This window comes from Ursus americanus, chromosome 21 (genome assembly GCF_024610735.1).
Source record: "Ursus americanus isolate L20-20 chromosome 21, mUrsAme1.1.p, whole genome shotgun sequence".
In the NCBI taxonomy this organism is placed as follows: Eukaryota; Metazoa; Chordata; class Mammalia; order Carnivora; family Ursidae; genus Ursus; species Ursus americanus.
In genome coordinates, this window is record NC_142147.1 from 5,424,735 (window position 1) to 5,439,800 (window position 15,066).

The 15,066-nt window shown below is 37.5% G+C and overlaps 1 protein-coding gene across 1 annotated transcript in view; it reads right to left on the reverse strand.

Moving 5' to 3' along the window:
- Positions 1 to 1,140: 1,140 nt before the first annotated feature.
- SHCBP1 (SHC binding and spindle associated 1) overlaps positions 1,141 to 15,066 on the reverse strand; it is a 30,938-nt gene continuing 17,012 nt past the window's right edge. The window contains exons 9-13 of the mRNA XM_045772787.2: positions 13,564 to 13,695; positions 12,787 to 12,905; positions 6,979 to 7,065; positions 6,452 to 6,593; positions 1,141 to 4,845 (exon numbers count right to left, since the gene is read on the reverse strand). Of these exons, the coding sequence (XP_045628743.1) occupies positions 4,520 to 4,845; positions 6,452 to 6,593; positions 6,979 to 7,065; positions 12,787 to 12,905; positions 13,564 to 13,695 (806 nt within the window). The 3' untranslated portion in view covers positions 1,141 to 4,519. The remainder of the gene's footprint in view (positions 4,846 to 6,451; positions 6,594 to 6,978; positions 7,066 to 12,786; positions 12,906 to 13,563; positions 13,696 to 15,066) is intronic.

Genomic DNA, 15,066 nt, shown 5'->3' on the forward strand with positions numbered 1-15,066 from the left:
GTAACTAGAAAAGGCAAAAAACGGTGACAGAAAGCAGTTCAATAATCTCTAGGGTCCAAGCATTGGGGGAGGGGACTGACTGCAAAGGAAAATGAGGGAAATTTGAGAAATTACAGAAACATTCAACATTATGGCTTTGGTAGTGGTTACACAACTACATACATTTGTCAAGACCAAGAGAATTATATACCTAAAATTGATGATTTTTTGGTATCCAAAAAACTGAAAAGAGCGGATTAAAGAAAAAAAGAAGCAGCTCAATAGCCAAGAAGGTTTTGAAAAATAAGAATGGAGTGGGAGTAAGACTCCATTTTCCCCAAGTCACCTTACTAGGAAACACCTTGCTATATGGAGGGTAGCCAGGAAACAGTTTTTCTGGTCACATTTGATTGAGTACTAGTGATTTGGATTTTGGTAACAGCATATACATTTAGCTGAAGATTATTAGCTAGTAGTACTTAAACCAGAGAGTCAGAAGTAGACAGGGGAACTTAGATTCCAAGTGAAAGGGAAAAGGATGAACCATTCAATAGAGGGTATGGAGAGAACTCACTAACCATTTAGTGAAAAAGAGTTCTATATCATACCATACACAAAACCATATAATAGATGGATTAGAAATGTAAATTTAAACAAGATTATAAAAGTACTAAAATATAAAACATTTTTATAATCTGGTGATAGGTAAGCTTTATGTAAACAAATTACAAGACCCAGAAGAGTAGATTTGACAATTAAAACTTAAAAATTTCGGGGGGTGGAGGAATGGGATAGGCTGGTGATGGGTAGTAAGGAGGGCACGTATTGCATGGTGCACTGGGTGTTATACGCAACTAATGAATCATCGAACTTTGCATCAGAAACCAGGGATGTACTGTATGGTGACTAACATAATATAATAAAAAAACATTAAAAAAAAATTTCAGTGAAACAAAATACCATAAACAAAGCTCAGATAGCTTGAGATTACATTATACATATACATGTATATGTTTATAAGCCTATATACTTTTATATAAGTATGCTTATATGTTAATATGTATATTATATATAAGTATGTATATATATGTGTATATATATATAATGTTTGCAGTATAAAGGAATAGAAAACACCCTATATAAAACTTCTATTAATCAATTACAAAGTCGAACCACCCAATAGAACGACAAAGGATTCAACTAGCAATTTACTGAAAAATAGATATATGAAAATATAGTTAATGATAAAATATCAAATAGTAGTCAAATAAACACTAGTCCAAATGATTTTTTCACTCATAGAGATAAGCAATTTTTTTAAGATATCTAAGTGATCTCTACACCCAAAAGGTGTCTCGAATTTACAACCCCAAGACCAAGAATTACACACTCTCCTGACTGAGCCAGCCAAGCGCCCCAAGCATATTTTTTTAATTGACAATATTTGGTATTATCGGAATATGGCAAACTGTCACTCCCATATACTGTGGGCAGGAATATAAGCCAGTGCTCATTTTCTTAGAGAACAGTCTGGCAAAATTTAAATCCACAACTCTCCACGCAAAAAGTCTTCATCCAATAATTTAACCACAGAAAATCTTAGAGACGTCACAAGTATTGCACCGAGCATCTTTTTATGTGTGTCTATTTGTAATAGTGAAAACCTGAAAACCTGAAAGTCCATCAACACAAGGGAATACGTTAAGTTATGCCTCATCCATCTCTGGTGAGACATCTATGTTTTTGCCTCCAAAGCAAAGCCCTTCCATCTGTTTCTAGTAACAGAGCCCTTTTCCTCTAGGAACTGCTCTTTCACCCCTGGGAGAGTGAGTTGATCGTGAAGCTCCACCCGTCTTCCTTAGGGTGGAGTGTGACTCAACGAGAGATGGCACCATCCCTCGGGTTTCTAGTGACTGGTCAAAGGACAAGCAGATACTGGCAGAACCAACCAGACACTAGAAGGTCTCTCTCCCTTCTGGGACCATAAAAACTGGGGCTACTGGGGGCCATTTTTGCCACCACATGGAAAAAGCCAACATGAGGATGAAGCCAACACCAGGAAAGGCAGAATTAAATAAAGGACAGAACCACACAACCATGCCCAAAACCAGCTCTAGTCTTTAGACCTCCTACTTCCAGCAACCAACCCTCATTAGCCTGAGTTGGGTTTCTATCACTTATAAATGAAAGAATTCTGACAATGGAGTATAACACAATCAACAAAAAGAATGACATGGATCTGTACATAGAGACATAGATTTCTATAATATGTTAAGAGAAAATAGCAAAAGTAAATTTCAGAGCATTATATACTATGCCTTTTTTATTTTTTTAAGGATATATTTTTTCTGTTAATAGTGAGAACTGGGAAAAGAGGAGAATGTTCACTTTAACACATATAAGACTTTAAAAATTTTGTACATATATGTAGTTTTTTGTCATAGAATAAAATAAAATGTTATAAAATTAAATACTATGTATAAAATTTGTATCAAGGCCTAACCATCAATTTCCATAGAAGCCTATGGAATATTTTTCCTAGAAAGTAATAGAAATAAAAATAGCAAACTGAATTACAAAGCAACATAAGTGGGATTACTCCCAGGTGCTCATCAAAGTTCTATAGGTAAGTTTCCTCACCCTCCCTCCGAAGAGCCAAATCTGATAAGTGGGTTATTTCTCCAATCTCCTACAACTAAAAGTTGCAGAAGTTCTAGAGAAGGGGGAGGGACACACTTCAGAATAAATGGCCTCTGGCTGAATGAATGAAAATACATTCATGTACATATCTGCGGCATAATAACAAAATAAAAAACCAAAGGAGATACTTCCAGAGAATCTCAAATGCTCAAATCAAGGTACAGAACTTTGCTACCTGCCATAAATCCAAGGTTACACTAAGAGCAGACCACAAGGACAGGACTTATGGTAATTCAATCAACATTGATGATAGTCCTTCGATGTCTGTTTTCACCTCAAACGTCAAATCCACATCCTTCCAGAGCTCTCTCTCTACCCCTGTACTAAGTCTAAGTCATCTAAGGTGTTCAACTCTTCACAATTGAGGCAAAATGTACTCTACATAACTTAAGAATGCATTAGGCCTATTCATTAATAACTTACCATGTGAATAAAAATTAATGTAAGTTTAGATTTAAACTTAGAAATAAAATCTAAAAACTATCATGCTATAAAAAGAAATAAAGAAGGTATTAACTTTCCTTGCTACTTGTCACTCTCTTGACACTCCAGCAAGTTACAATATATGAAATCTAAACTCCAAGATAAAGTGGAAATTTGATTGGAAAACCAATTTGATTTTTTTTTAAGTTGAATAAGTGGTTTTTAAATCAGTATTTGGCTCAAGTTGATGCAGAATTAATTAGCATTACCTCTGCAACAGGATTTAAAAAGAGTAAAGAAAAATGCCTTTCGATAGTCAAACAAAATATCCAACATAAATTCTTCCACATTTAGTCGCATCTGAAAAATAAGAGTAAAGTATGCAAATTTAAGAAGTAAACAACCACACTGAAGAAAAAAAATTAATACTCCTTCTGAAACACTAAAAAGACAAAAATTTTGTGTGCATTCCAAAGGACCACATATGCTACACAGCACTATGGCCCATAATCCATCTGGAAAAATCTAACAACATTCAATTTACCATTTCATCATTTTAATTTTAATAAGTAAGCATATTCATGTCACATATACTTTTTAAAAATATAAATATTTTTAAAAGCTGTGTTTTACAATACGATATTCGAGAACACAGAGCTGACAGAGGTTGTAAAAGTAATCACCGCGTGCAAGACATTGGAAATTTGATCAAAATACTGTTATGGTGACAGAAAAATACCTTCTTTGTAATCATTCATATTCAGCAACAGTGAAAATGCTCTACGTACGCACTGGCTCTGAATAACACATCTCGTGTTTCAAACCTGCCCTGCTATCTATTACTGTTTTGATGATTACACAGTTCAACAGAAAGATGCATCCCACTCAGATTCTCAATAATAAGTCTGATTATGCAGATAACCTCCCAATCATAAAAGCTTTTATTTTAAGACAAGTATTATGCAAATGCAGCATGGAAATCAGACTTGCTGTAATTGGGAGAAAAAGACAAGTGTAAGAACACTGCACATTTGACACTGACGGCATTTCTGGGCACTCATCTTGCGCTCCCTGACTTTCTGCCTCATCTTTGAAGTGCTAGGTTGAAGTGTATTTACACTAGAAAGTTATCGACAGGCTTAATAACCTGACAGAAAGAGGTGTTTGAGAAAGCAAGACTTTCTAGATAAGAAATCTTTAAATATTTTCTATTTTATATGTGTCTATGACCTTCCTTATACAGAGGGAATGTTTCATGTGCAACAGCTGCAGATAGAAATAGATGTACACTTCACTCAAACCCAATCAAGTTTATCAAATATAAGATACAGACATGAAGCGAACTACACTAGCAGCAGTGATTCTGGGGGCAGCATGTGCAAAATCCAATTTTTGCTCTCTATTCACATCATGGTGGTCAGAAAAGAAATGTGCCAAAACTCCCTTTCCCATTCCACTTGAACTGGTTCCCCACAATTGAAACAAACATCTCCTGTGACATTAAGTTGTCATCAGCTTGTGTGATCCCCAGTTCACTCAACCTTTTCTTCTTCATCTGGCCCTTCTGGGTGGAGGCAGCAACGAGTTCATTTACAATTTCACAGTTGCCTTCGACTTGCTCAGAGAGGGTGGATCTTGCATAAAGCTCCATTTTACCAGTTGCACACTGAATCAGCTCTTCTAAATCCACCCTTTCCGCTGTGCCTGCCTCCTCACTTGTGGGAATTTTAAGTGCTCTATTTTCTGGAGAAACAAACAAATTATAACAAATAAAGATAAATGTACAAAATAACCCAACAAAAAATATATATATTTCTATATTCTATTAGAGCGTTCAAGTTTTTTCTGCCAAGGATTCCTGCTGCCATCCAACTGGATTCTGCAAACTCTTTTCCGTAGGTATCTCAACGAGCAGCTGTCTTACTCTTTGCCTCAAGGCTTTCTGACCCTCATATAGGATTACCAATTTTGAATTCTTTTCTCTTTTTATCCTAGACTCTCATTCACTCAACAGACGTTTTCTGGGTATTTACTACCTACTAAGCATGGTGTTAGGAGCTAGACGCAAAGATTAATAAGACAGCGGCACTCTTCCTAAAGGAACTCCCACTCTAGCAGCTGATGCCAGCATTATGAGTGTTTACTGGGGAGAATTCTAGATGGCCCCTATGATGCCCAGCCCCCAGTGTTACTTTCATGATTGTTAAATGGCAAAAGGATTTTGCTCATGTAATTAAGGTTGCTAATCAGATGACTTTAAGAAAAGAAGATAATTCAGGTGTCCCTAACCTAATCATACGGGCTCTTTAAAAGCCAGGTTTTCTCTGGCTAGATGAAGAAGAGGAAAGCATGAAGAAATTCAAAACATGAGAGAGATCTGAAGCATGAGCAAAATTTGCCTTGAGAGAGGTTCTCCTAAGGAAGGTTGCTGAGATAGAGACGTTATGGAGCAAGGATTTAACAGTGGCCTCTAGAAGCTGAGAACAATCCCCAGCCAATAGCAAAAAAAAAAAAATGGAGACCTCATTCCTACAACTTCAAGGAAATGGATTCTGCCAACAATAAGAATACGCATTGGCTCTGAATAACACATCTCATGTTTCAAGCAGATATTCCCCCCAGAGCTCTCCGATAAAAGCCCACCCACCTCCATTTCACCCTTGTGAGACCCTAAGTACATAATGCAGCCAAGCCCCCCTGGACTTCCGACCTAAAGAACTGTGAGAAAAACAACTCACAGAGAACTGGAGTGGGTCCTGAAGGCTGACGAGGACTACTTTCCTCACCCAGGCCAATACTTAATCCCTCTGACTGAGATTTCATAGTAATCTGGGTCATGGTTTGAAAGTCATGAATTTCCTACTGAATTAGCTCAGCTTTGCTGCCAAGAAAAACAGTTGACAGGGAGGCATTACTTCTGCCAGTAAAGGAGAGAGAGAAACTCCAGGATCCCCTCCAGTAAATGCCGCCTTCAAGCTGGCACACGCACTTCTCTGCCTCCGTCCTTAACAAACGCCAGCAGGAACTACCTCTGCTCTCATATGCCCAGCTTTACTCTATAAATGTACAGAAAGCCGAGCATGCTAAGAAGGGAACTGTGGGACCAAAGAAACCACACACCAAGGTTTTGAATGAACAGGTGAACTAGTTGACCTTGAAAGTTTCTCTCACCCTGAGAGTCTATAATGTTACAGCTTTCCCAAGCTTCTCTAGCTCCATGTCCAAGTATATGCCATTTATCTTTGTTAAGGAGGAGAGGAAGACTCAGTTCCTTAATCAAAGTTTAATGCTGAAATAAAGTAAACTAGATCTGGTTTTTATTTTTAAAAAATCACTAGGTATAGCATACCTTCAGTTTCATCTTGGACATTTTCCTGCAGGTCAGAGAAGATTGTAGGTTTCACCAAGACAACACCATAACCTTCATTATTATGTATGACATTATTCACCATGGATATTTTGGGAATGTCATAATGCTCATCTAAGAAGTCCTGTGACATTGAAAACACATGTTTTAAGGAACTGTCATAGTCAACACAGCCTGATTTTAAAAATCTTCTCACTTCTTTCAGGCAATGCTAAAAATAAAGGAGAAAGCTATGCTTATTAATAAGTGGTAGCACAGTCTGAGCTCTGAGTGACACAGCATTCCTGTCATTTCTGCAGATCTATAGACAGCAAAGTATTCTCACAAAAGACCCTCAATCACCAACTATTGATATCAAGATGATTATTAAGATGTATATACTGTTTGTGCTTTTCAAAACCAGAAAACAATAGAACTCAACATGGGAATTTAATGAAACATAATTATTTCTTAGATGAAACCATTCTAACTAACTTTCGGAAACGGGGTGTTTTAGCAGGTGTACTTACCTTAATGAGTATCCCTTCCTTGCAGTGATGGATTTCATTGTCACTCAAGGTGCACTTACTTCCAGGATATATTTCTATACCAGCACCCTACAAGTTACATTTTAAGGTATCACAATCAGTTTTTTAAAGGCAGGACTACAAGAGAAGATTTATTACAATCACTTCTGAAACCTTAACATAGTGCAAATATAAAGTGTTTTACAGAAAGTTTTATTAGATATTTCTAATCAACATTTCCATTTGCTCCATTTCCAGCAAGTTGTCTATCATTTATCACTTTCAAAAACCATACACAGATACACACACAAAACACTGGCTAAGATTATCAACACCTGATCACTGTCCCACTCCCTTTCATTCTGGACAAGTCAGTTTTCTGATTCTGCCAAAGAAAAAGAACAAATTATTTAACAATTTTGCACTTATTTAAAATGAACATCCTCTCTGAGATAGAAAATTAGTTGGAGAACAGTGTGAGTCTAGTAAAATATTGTAATATAAGGACAAAAAAAAGACCCAATATTTTTAAAAACACATCAGTTTTAAAACATCCCAGCATAACTTAAAAATCACTTCTGTGAGCTAAACAATTAATGGCCTTCACTACTACACATGTTAAAATTAGCAGCCAATTCAAGTGTCTCATTTATACAAAGAAACCAGAAAGATCTACGCATGGCCCAGCTCTTTCACACTGTCCCTTGGGGCCACGTGGTACCAGTTAAGAAATAGTAGTAACAGGAATAATTTATTTCCTGAAGTTATACTAAGCACTCTGGGAAGTAAAAATAATTCACTCAAACCTCTAGAGTTATGTAAGAAAGCATTATTTGGAATAACTTCATACACAATATCATACCTGAAGAAGAGTTGCTGTTAACCATTTATAACACATCTACTGCATGTATATTGAGTTGTTTTTCTAAGAGTAATATATGCCATGAGAAAACACTTATTATTAATTCCCCCTTCGGAAATACAAGAACATATATGTCCACATGGCCCACTACACACCAGTCTAACTCTCTATTAGGTAAGAGGTCTGCTAATTGGGCTTTCTTCCCCAGACTTGAGGCTGAAGAAGCTGGCAATCCATAACCACCCCCAGACACAGACCAGAAAAGCCTCCTGAAAAGCCTGCTCTCTCTAGCCAAAGGACCAGGCCGCCTAGACAGAAAACTTTCCAACAATTACAGCTCTACACCAGCCAAACACCAAAGATAAAAACAGTGGCCCATCCCCAGGCATGCTGGCAAATGCCAAGAGGAGAGAATCGACTTCCATCTTCCCAAGGCTGTCACCAGGCACCCCAACTCTCCCAATGGGATGGTGTCAGAGAAGGGCAAGCAAGAAGCCAGGATTTGCAATGCCCACCAGCCAGTAACAAGGCCCGAGTAGCATCAGTGGAGACTACACACTCCCATCCGTGAGAAATCAGAATTTCCACCCCCTGCCAGCAGTAACAGCTCCCCATTCAAACTGGGTATCAGTGGAGGCTAAATGGGGGAACCTGGACTTCTACATCCCTCCACCTGGCAGTAACAAGACAATAGCCTCCACCAAATCCCTTCCTATAGTTGTGTCCCTAAAACAGAAGATCCAGGCTCTCATAATACAGTACAAAATGTCCAGGTTTCAGCTGAAAATCACTTGCCAATACCAAGAGCCAGGAAGATGTCAAACTGAATAAGATCATCAATAGATGCCAAAACCAAGATGTCCAGAGATGCTAGAATTAGCTGACAATGATTTTAAAGCAGCCATGCTAAAAATGCCTTAATGAGCAATTATGAACCTATCTAAAACAAATGAAAAATGAAAGGCACATACAGAAATAGAAAGTCTCAGCGAAGGAAGAGAAGATATAAAGGACCACATGGAAATTTCAGAACTCAAAAATACTGAAATGAAAAGTCCATGGATGGGCTCACCAGCAGAAAGGAAAAGACAGAGCAAAGAATCAGTGAGCTGGGAAGACGGAACAACAGAAATTACCCAACCTGAACAACAGAGAGAAAATGCACTGAAAAAGAAAAGTGAATAGAGCCGCAGGGACCTGTGAGACTATAACAGACTAGCAATATCAAGAATGAAATGAGATACCGGCCCTGAACCTGCAGACATCAAAAGATGAAAGGAATACTACAAACAACTCGAAACATGTGAACTTGACAACTTAGCAGGAGAGATGTCACCTGCCTCCCCAGGCTGGTGTGAGGCCTAACGGGCTGGGTGGGAGGCGGTGCATATAGCACCTGTTACACCAGGAGCCACAGCTGCCACTGCCACCAAAGAGGAAAGCCCTTCACCACCGACCTGGTGCCCACTAACTGGAGCTCTGTGACCTATGAGCGTATCTGTTAACTCACCTCATACGAAATAGGTCATTTGAACAGCCCTATAACTACTAAGGAAACTGAATTCATAATTTTGAAACTGCCAAAAAAGAAATCTCCAGGTCCAGATGGTTTCACTGGAAAAATCTACCAAACATTTAAAGAATGCAAGCTAGTGAAGGGAATACTTCCAAATTTGTTTTATGAAGCTAATACCCTGATACCAAAACTTGACAAAGACAGTGCAAATAAAGCTTCAATATCCCTCATGAATACAGATGTAAAAACTCCTCACAAAATATTAGCTAATGTAATACAGCAATATATAAAAAAAAATACACTATGACTAAGTTGTGCTTATTCTAGGGATGCAAAACTGGTTCAAAATTTGAAAAATCAATGTAATCCACCATTTTCTTTCATTGAAAAAGAAAAGTTATGTAATCATATGAAATGATGCAGAAAAAGCATCTGACAAATGTCAATACATATTCATTATAAAAATTCGCACAAAACAGAACTAGAGAACTTCTTCAACTTGATAAAGAATATCTACAGGGCGCCTGGGTGGCTCAGTCAGTTAAGCATCTGCCTTTGGCTCGGTTCATGATCTCAGGGTCCTAAGATAGAGCCCCATGTCCGGCTCCTGGCTCAGCGGGGAGTCTGCTTCTCCCTCTCCCTCTGCGTCTCCCACTGCTTGTGCTCTCTCTGTCTCTCTCTCTCTCAAATGAATAAATAAAATCTTAAAAAAAAAAAAAAAGAATATTTACAAAAAGCCTACAGTTACCCTTGTACTTAATGGTATAATAGTAAATGCAATCTCCCTAATATCAAGAACAAGATAAGGACGTCCACCCTAACCACTCTTATTCAACGTAGTGCTGGAAGTTCTAGTCAGTGCCGTAAAGCAAAAAAAAAGGAAACAAAACCATACAGATCAGAAAGGAAGACACAAAACTGTCCCTATTTGCAGAGGACATGATTGTCTACGTACAAAATCCCAAGGAATCTACAAAAACACTCCTAGAACTAAGAAAAGTCAGGAAGGTCACAGAATATAAGACAAAAGTGAATTATATTTCTATATAGAAGAAATGAACGCATGGAATTGAAATTAAAAACAGTAGATGACTTACAATCACTTAAAAAAATGAAATATTTACATACAAATCTAACAAAACACATATAAGACTTGTATACCGAAAATCACAGAAATGCTGATGAAAGAAATCAAAGATGTAAATAAATGGGACAGACATAGAGTGTTCACAAGATTGGAAGATTCAACATAAAAAAAAAGATGTCCATCCCCTCCCAACTGATATACAGGTTTACTAGAATTCACATCACAATCTCAGCTAGATTTTTTTGTAGATAGAGACAATATTTTTCTAAAACTTTTATTGAAAGGCAAAGAAACTAGAATAGCTGAAACAATTTTGGAAAAGAAAATAAAGTGGAAGGAATCACTCTACCAGATTTTCAGACTTTACAGTAGCAGGTATTGGTGGAGGGACAGCTACACAGATCAGTGGAACGGAAAAGAGAATCCAGAAATGCGCCCACACAAATTTTCCAGATGATTGTTGGCACAAAACCAATTTATTGGAGGAAGGACAACCTTTTCAAGAAACGATGTGGTTACAATTGGACATCTATGAGCAAATAAATAAACCTTAACCGAAAACTCACATTAATACCAAAATTTACTCAAAAATGCATCATGACCTTAAGTGTAAAACGTAAACTATAAAATTTTTAGGAAAAAAAATAAGAGAAAATCTTTGCGATCTAAAGCTGGGCAAAGAGTTCTTACACTTAACACCAAAAACATTACCCATAAAAGGAAATATCAATAAATTGTACTTCATCAAAATTTAAAGCTTAACTCTATAAAAGCCCATGTGAAGAAAATGAAAAGACAAGCTTTGGAGGAGCATAAAAATCTGCAGGGGCAGCTGGGTGGCTCAGCCCGTTGAGCACCCAACTCTTGATTCTGGCTCGGGTCATGATCTCAGGGTCATGGGATCAAGCCCCAAGAAGGGCTCTGAGCTGGACGTGGCACCACGGCTGGACTTGAGATTCTCTTTCCCTCTCCCTCTCTACCTGCTTAAAGATGTGCGTGTATGTTCTCTCTCTCGCTCTCTCTCTCAAAAAAAAAAAAAAAAAAAAGAAATCTATAAACCAAATACCCACCAGAGGACTAGTATCTAGAATATAAAAAGAACTCTCAAAACTCTACAGTAAAAAAGAACAAATAATCCAATTAGAAAATGGGCAGGGGCGCCTGGGTGGCTCAGTTGTTAAGCGTCTGCATTTGGCTCAGGTCATGATCCCAGGGTCCTGGGATCAAGCCCCGCATCAGACTCCCTGCTCAGGGGGAAGCCTGCTTCTCCCTCTCCCACTCCTCCTGCTTGTGTTCCCTCTCTCGCTGTGTCTCTCTCTGTCAAACTAATAAAAAATCTTTAAAAAAAAAAAAAAGGGCAGAAGGCACGAATAGACATTTCACTGAAGAGAAGGATGGCAAGTAAGCATATGAAAAAATGTTCCATATCACGAACCACTAGGTAAATGAAAATTAAAACCACACACCTATCAGAATGGCTAAAATTAAAACAGTAAAAATACCAAATGCTGGTGAGGATATGGAGAAACTGTGTCACTCAAACATCTCTGATGGGAATGTAAAATGATTTAACATTCTTGAAATGGTGAAATAAAAGACATGGAGAAGAGAGTGATTAAAGAAGTCTGAAGGAGAAGCAAGTGTATGTCGCTATCAAAAGGCAATATGCAGGATCCTTGGGGTGATGGAAATACTCAGCTTGACTGAATGGACTTATCCCGTTGTGCAGCTGTACTACAGTTTTGCAAGATGTTACAACTGGGGGAAACTAGAACAGAATACACACACAGGATCTCTCTGGATTACTTCTTACGACAACACCTTATCTCAGCAATTCTCTCAAAATAAAAAGTCTAATTAAAAAACAAAAGCAACTGAGCTTCAATTGCTGCAAAATCATTTATAAAGTTAACAAACGTGCAGGGTCTAAATTTCTCAAAGTTATCACAGAGAAACAGATTTCTTTTTTTTTATAATATTTTTTTATTATATTATGTTAGTCACCATACAGTACACCCCCAGTTTTTGATGTAAATTTCCATGATTCATTGTTTGCGTATAACACCCAGTGCACCATGCAATACGTGCCCTCCTTACTACCCATCACCAGCCTATCCCATTCCCCCCTGAAGCCCTCAGTTTGTTTCCCAGAGTCCATAGTCTCTCATGGTTCATTCTTATTTTTCTTCTTTACACAGCTGAAGCTGGCTGACTTAGTACATAAAAGCGTCTGAACTTCTCTGAAGACAGAGAATAGGAGTATGCATTTACATCTTGGTCCATTTTGTTTACGTATTTAGAACTTAAACCTAAACTACTTCCCCAAAGGATAAGAGATTATCCTACCTTGGCACCATATAAATCTGAGTTCTTCATTAAAAATTCTGCTGATGTGCGCACCGTGACTCCTGTAGTCTCACACTGCAGCACACAGTTTTCCAGGACGGTCTTACCACGGTGAATGACTAGGATGAAAACATGCAATCAAATGCTTTAAGTAAAGTGTGTTCTCCAATACTAGAAATGGCCTAGAGCTGGCATTCGGTACATTAGGTGGTCTAAATATTTCTCTAACTACCATTTAAACTTTGTTACTGGAATTACAAACTCATAATTTATAAAATAATGACTAAAATCTAAAAGCAGCATTCTTAAAAACAAATGAATGGATCTCAGAAATGCAAAATCAAGTTAAAAAGTACTTTTCATTACCAAAAAAGTATCAGAGAGTAACTTCCATGAGTATCTTGGAAGGGAGAAAAGGAGACCCAATTCAAGAAAAGGGATACGGATTCTAGAAAACCAATACCAGCACCATGTGAATACAGCTGCATTGAGTCTAGGGCTAAATCGAATACAAAGAACAGAGACCACAATATTGGAATGTTTAAAAGAAAAAAATGATCACAAGGAAACCAGTATTAAACTAACAAATTTTCAAGAATACGCTGGACTATTTTTTACTTTAGAGTAAGCTTCCTAAGTCATCATGTTATGTACATAAAGAATTAATCAGCCTTCCATATACTCAAGAGTGGTTTATTAAATTGCACCTTCCAGGAAAAGTAAAGTTTTCTTTTAAAACCTGGAACAAAATAATATAGGAAATATTCAGATACTTACTCAAGATTCCTTCTACAGCATCATGCTGAATAAATTTTATGCCTGAGATTTTAATATCCACGCCTGTGCAATCGACAAAAGTATCTCCTTTGCCCCTCTTTTCTATCACAATATCATCTGGTAGACCATAACCTAAGGAGCAGAACAAGAGCATTTAAGATGGGTGAGGGGAAATGTCTAAACATAAAATTGCTACCATAGATTTCTCTATTTCAAATGGCTCCAAATGATACGAGACCAGTCAACCAAGTTGCATTTAAATAAAATCTAATTATCTCCCCACATATCTTGTTTATTTTAAACCAGGGTATACAATTTTTAATAATAACAATTCCTCAGTTTGCCCCCATATCAGGAAGACTACACTATCAACCATATCTCAGACCAGCTCGGCACTAAATTGGCTTACAAAACTGCTATATAAAAATAAATAATCCTAAATACAGCTGGTTCAAAAAGCTTTAAAGCATTTAACCCTTATAAGTTTTTTCCCAACTCTAAAATTCTATTATTCTAATATAAAGTAGGTTTAAAAAAAGCCTAAGCATTTCTCAAGATTTTCTAATTTTAGTATTCTCTTAAACAGACTGACTTAGAATCTGACAAACTGACTTAAAACCATTTTAGTCATTGAAAAAACAGGTCTACCTTGCAAACCAATAAAAAACCACTGGATCTCTACAAATCCCAAACTAATAATACAGGCCAGACCTCTGAATGGGCTTACGAAAAACTGGAGTATCAGAAAACTAGAGAAGTTGCCTTTCACCATAAAACAAAAGCACATAGACAAAGCTGTAAGAAATAACTCTCGTTGTCTAAGATGAGCCTTTGCTTGAGTAAATGAAAGCAGTCACTACATTAAAGGCAAAACCAGTGAAGTCCTCTGTACTCAAAAGACACAGACAAGCCTTCAGGGACACTGGGAGAGAATGCGAGAGGACTCCCGAGTAGGGAATGCTGCCAGTGGTGGACTCTGGATGACTGGATTAGAAGCACTTTTTTTTTTCCTGATTCTTTTTGTGTCTGCCTGTAGTTGGAACATTTTCTATAATAACTTTTTTTTTTTTTAAGATTTTATTTTATTTATTTGACAGAGATAGAGACAGCCAGCAAGAGAGGAAACACAAGCAGGGGGAGTGGGAGAGGAAGAAGCAGGCTCATAGTGGAGGAGCCTGATGTGGGGCTCGATCCCATAACGCCGGGATCACGCCCTGAGCCGAAGGCAGACGCCCAACCGCTGTGCCACCCAGGCGCCCCAATAACCATTGTTTTTTATCACCAAAAAAATTAAAAAATAATTGTCATGTTGAGAAAAAAACAGGTTATTGCATAAATAAGCTACATATTCTTAGTAGTTTAAAACATAAAGCCATCACTTAAGTGAATATATGTTCTAAACAAGAAAGAAAAACCCTACTAAAGTACTGTTAACACCCTACACACAGTAGGTACTCAACTATATATCTCCTGTGATAAGTGTTAGCTATAGATCAGAAAAGA